The following is a 4004-nucleotide window of genomic DNA, read 5'->3' as shown; positions in this document are numbered from 1 at the left end:
TTTTTCTAAATCTATACTGCGCTATTACAAGGTTATGTCAGCGGTTTATATTTTGTAGTGCTGTGCTAAAAATAACAGGCAAGTATCGTAATCTGTTCTTATACAGTTATAATATAAAATAATACGTTTTGATTTTCTTTTTAAGAATTGGAAAATAATGGACTATAAGACTTAATTATAACGTTTATGAAATATAAAAATAAAACTATGACCAAACCGCATTTTTATACTTAGATTAAAAATGGTAACCCCAAATGGCGTTATGGGCCGCCATTTTGTGACGCTAAAACAGTCGTCCGTTGTCGTTTCGTGCGCATAGACCACGTTTTTCAAGTGTTTTCGATCTGTTTTTATTTGATTACCCGGCTTTGAGGGGTTGACGTTCTCCCCAGCCGCCTCCAAGTGCGTGGTACAGTTCGAGCCTGTAACACCGGCGTCACCCGGGACCTTAGGTCGCAGGGAAGACTTCGGTCTCGCCCTCCTGCCTATGCTAAGAGCTGCTTCTCCCCCATCCCACCCCTTCAAAGTCCTGTCGTGTGCACAGCGCACATACCCATCCCTCGCACATACAGTCACTTCCAACCCCAGTCAAACTCCTAACCCTTTCCCAGTTTTTCCCCCAACCCCTCCACAATCCAACTCCACTCCTTACCGTGATCCTTGTGACTAAGTGGTTGCGGGCCCGTCCATCACTTATTCTCTGATGATGGCGGGTAGGAGTAAACAGTCACCTGCGCTAGGACCTGCGCAGTCGAGCGCCGTAAGTGGGGATGAAGGAATCCTGGGGGGTTGAGCCAAGCGGCGCTGGCGGTAATGCGTCCGTGCGGCAACACGCCCCCTTTGGTCTGGATTTCACGCGAAACGGTTGCCCTACCTTAGAGCCATGGGTTAGGGAAATGGCCAATCGTGTCCCGTCAGAGGGCCACAGGCGAGGGACGTGGGGTCCGCGAAAGCCGTCCTTGGGCGGCCGTAGCGGTGGTGAAGGTCATGCTGACGGTGCAAGTGAAGGTTGGAAGTCGGGACTTTCTGCTCCAGACTCCAGCCTGATCGAGTGCCCGATGTCGAACTGTAAGCCAGCCTCGCGTTCCTATATCTACCGGGTAGTCCTAGCGTGCCTACCTTCAGTAGGGCGCTCCCAGTTGCGGGCTCCATGGAGGGTGGGAGCTCGGTAGAAGAAACTAAAATAATCAAAAATATGGATAACACTAAAATAAATTTTACCGGCGTAAGGGTGGAGTCAGCGAAAGCCGACGACACTCCTACGACCTGCGCGAACACCGCGCATTCTGCCCCCGTGGGCAAATGCGACAAAGGTCCAGGCATGGCGAGAACCGTGCCGAAGACCAAACGTCAAAGCAGGAGGAAGGGACCAGGTAAAGCTGGTACCGACTCCACAAACAGGGCGAGGGTTATAGGTACGGGTAAAACCAGTACCGACCCAAGCACCCCCGTGACGGTTCCGTCGGCGGCTCACCCCCTCGGCGGTCCTCACATAACACAGCACACCGAGCAAATTGCTCCACATGCCGGCACCTCCGGGCCATCTGCCTCCGTCAACGCGGATACGGTAACCCGGACTGAGGACTACTTCTCCTCCGCATGGCAGGTGCAAAAACGCAAGGGCAAGGGGAAACAAACTCCACAACCCCAACGCCCTAACCAAAACCAACATGGTGTGAGCTCCAAGAAGAGGAAGATCAACCCACGCCAGCGCAGGCGAGCGCGCATGAACGCGAACGCCGCGCCCGACACACCAGCTCTACCCGCTGCCCCAACCTCCGGCCAGCCATGCTTCTGTGCCGGTGGGCGTACACAGGCCCAGGCAGGCGAAAGCCGACCTGGACCGAGTGGTCGTCCGCCGGGCGCGGGGGCCGGCAGGCCGGTGAAGGAAGGGGACGAAACAATAAGCCCTGCAGGTGAGGTACAGACAGCTGCCAAACGCGCTCTGAACGAGACACTTTCGCCCCGTGGGAAGCGCAAACGACAGTGCCTGGACCCGTCCAAGCGGGCCACTCCTCGGGTAAGCTACGCTCAAGCAACCAAGGAGTCCCTGTGCATCGCAGTTACATGCGGCCACACCGGGATCCTAACAAAGGACGTAGCGGACACGATACTGACGGGGATACAGAAGACCATCCTAAAGGAGGCATGGTCCCCGAACAACAAACAACCGGGGCCAGCTTTTAATGGTAAGCCGGTTTACACAGAAGGCGTCCTGAAGCTGTGGTGCTCCAACGACCACACTTTGACATGGCTTCAAAAAACCATCGCCGACTTGGCCCTTTCAACCGGCCACCAGCTGATCATCAAGAGCCAGTCGGAAATTACACGAAGGATCAGGTGTGGCATCCTGATCCCTAATGAACAGGGGGCCATCACCGACTCGCGAGACATCGGGCGGATTCTGGCATACCAGAACCCGCAGATCGCGGTCGACAGGTGGGTGCTCCAAAGACAGGAGAAGCAGCAAGGCGCCAGCTTTGTGGTGGTGGGAATCCCGGAGGAACAAATCGCGACCCTGATGAAGTCCGGGCGCCGCCTCGCCTTCGGGCTGGGTGCGGTGTACGTGAAATTCCAGGGTCACAACGGCAAGTTTGCCGATACTCCGCCGGGATGGGACCCCGCCACTTTCACCATCCAGAAACAGCCTGGCACAAGTACCACGACCAGCGAGGGCGCTGGCCCCACCGAGGGCCCTGCGGTGCCCGTACCCGCAACCGTCCCCTCACAGGACGACGACCCGGAAGAAGCCCTTCTGACGGGTTCAGACCTGGAGGGGGACGAAGTCGAGTCCGGGGACCTGCTGGCCGGGCTACAGCTTGGAGGAGACGAGGAGGGCGCAATCTGCGATGGCGTCCCCTTCTTCGTCGACAATTAAAATCCTCCAAGCAAACCTCCACCACAGCCAAACCGCGACGGCTCAGCTGCGCAAATGGTTGGAGGTTCAACACACGGCCATTGCCCTAATCCAGGAGCCGTGGGTCAGGGCCGGCCAAATCAGAGGACTCTCCAATCTTGGAGGTAAGATTCACGTAGACATACATCACGACCATCCCAGGGCGTGCATCTATACAACAAAAAACATAAAAACACAGTTTTTATCAGATTTCTGTTGCAGAGACCAATCTGCCATCTCAATACAGCAACCTGCTTTAAACATGGAGATCACCCTCGCCTCGGTATACATGCCCGAAGCAGAGGAGCCTCCTCCCTACGACCTCGCCCGCCTGGTGAATCACTGCGAGAGAGAAGGGAAGGAAGTGATTATCGGTACTGACTCCAACGCACACCACCCTTTGTGGGGAATGGATACACACAACGATAGGGGTAAGACCTTATTTGATTACTTATTCACAACCAACCTATCACTAATAAACACTGGATCAGAACCAACTTTCGTCACTAGACGAAGTCAAACAATTATAGACCTGACTCTCGCATCAGAGAGCGTAGCGGAGCTAATCACAGGATGGCATGTCTCTAAGGAGGCATCTTGCTCAGACCACAGATGGATCCGCTTTGACCTACAGGTCTGTATACAAGAAACACCACCGAAACGGAACCCACGCAATACGGACCGCGCGACGTACACCCGTACGCTCAGCACCAAACTTGCGCAACTCGGGGACCCTACAAATTACGTGGACACAGAACAAATTGACGAACAGGTAAGCTACCTCACACAGTCAATGATAGACAGCTATCAAACAGCCTGCCCCGAAACTGCATACCAGAAAACACCAGGGAAACAACCATGGTGGGGTGCGGAACTAGAACGCAGGCGTAAACAAGTGAGAAAAACTCTAAACAGAGCAATGAATACATGTGCCGACGAGGATTGGACGACTATAAGGCGGCCAAATCAAGGTACAAGAAATGCATCAGATTCCGAAGTACCAGGGGATGGCGCAAGTTCTGTGGTAACATCGAGTCCTGTCAACAAGCAAACAGGGTAAGGAAAATCCTAGCACAACAAAACACACCTGGTCTGGGCACTCTCCGAA

At 54.2% G+C, this 4004-nt stretch overlaps 1 protein-coding gene across 1 annotated transcript; it reads left to right on the top strand.

Moving 5' to 3' along the window:
• Positions 1–896: 896 nt before the first annotated feature.
• Positions 897–3502, top strand: LOC124634114. Its single transcript, XM_047169535.1, has 3 exons — positions 897–1168; positions 1231–3021; positions 3119–3502. The coding sequence occupies exons 1-2, from the start codon at positions 897–899 to the stop codon at positions 2876–2878; spliced, it is 1920 nt and encodes a 639-aa protein (XP_047025491.1). The 3' UTR covers positions 2879–3021; positions 3119–3502.
• Positions 3503–4004: the final 502 nt, after the last annotated feature.

The sequence above is a fragment of the Helicoverpa zea genome, chromosome 10 (assembly GCF_022581195.2).
Source record: "Helicoverpa zea isolate HzStark_Cry1AcR chromosome 10, ilHelZeax1.1, whole genome shotgun sequence".
NCBI lineage: Eukaryota > Metazoa > Arthropoda > Insecta > Lepidoptera > Noctuidae > Helicoverpa > Helicoverpa zea.
This window is presented reverse-complemented; position numbering and strand designations above follow the sequence as displayed.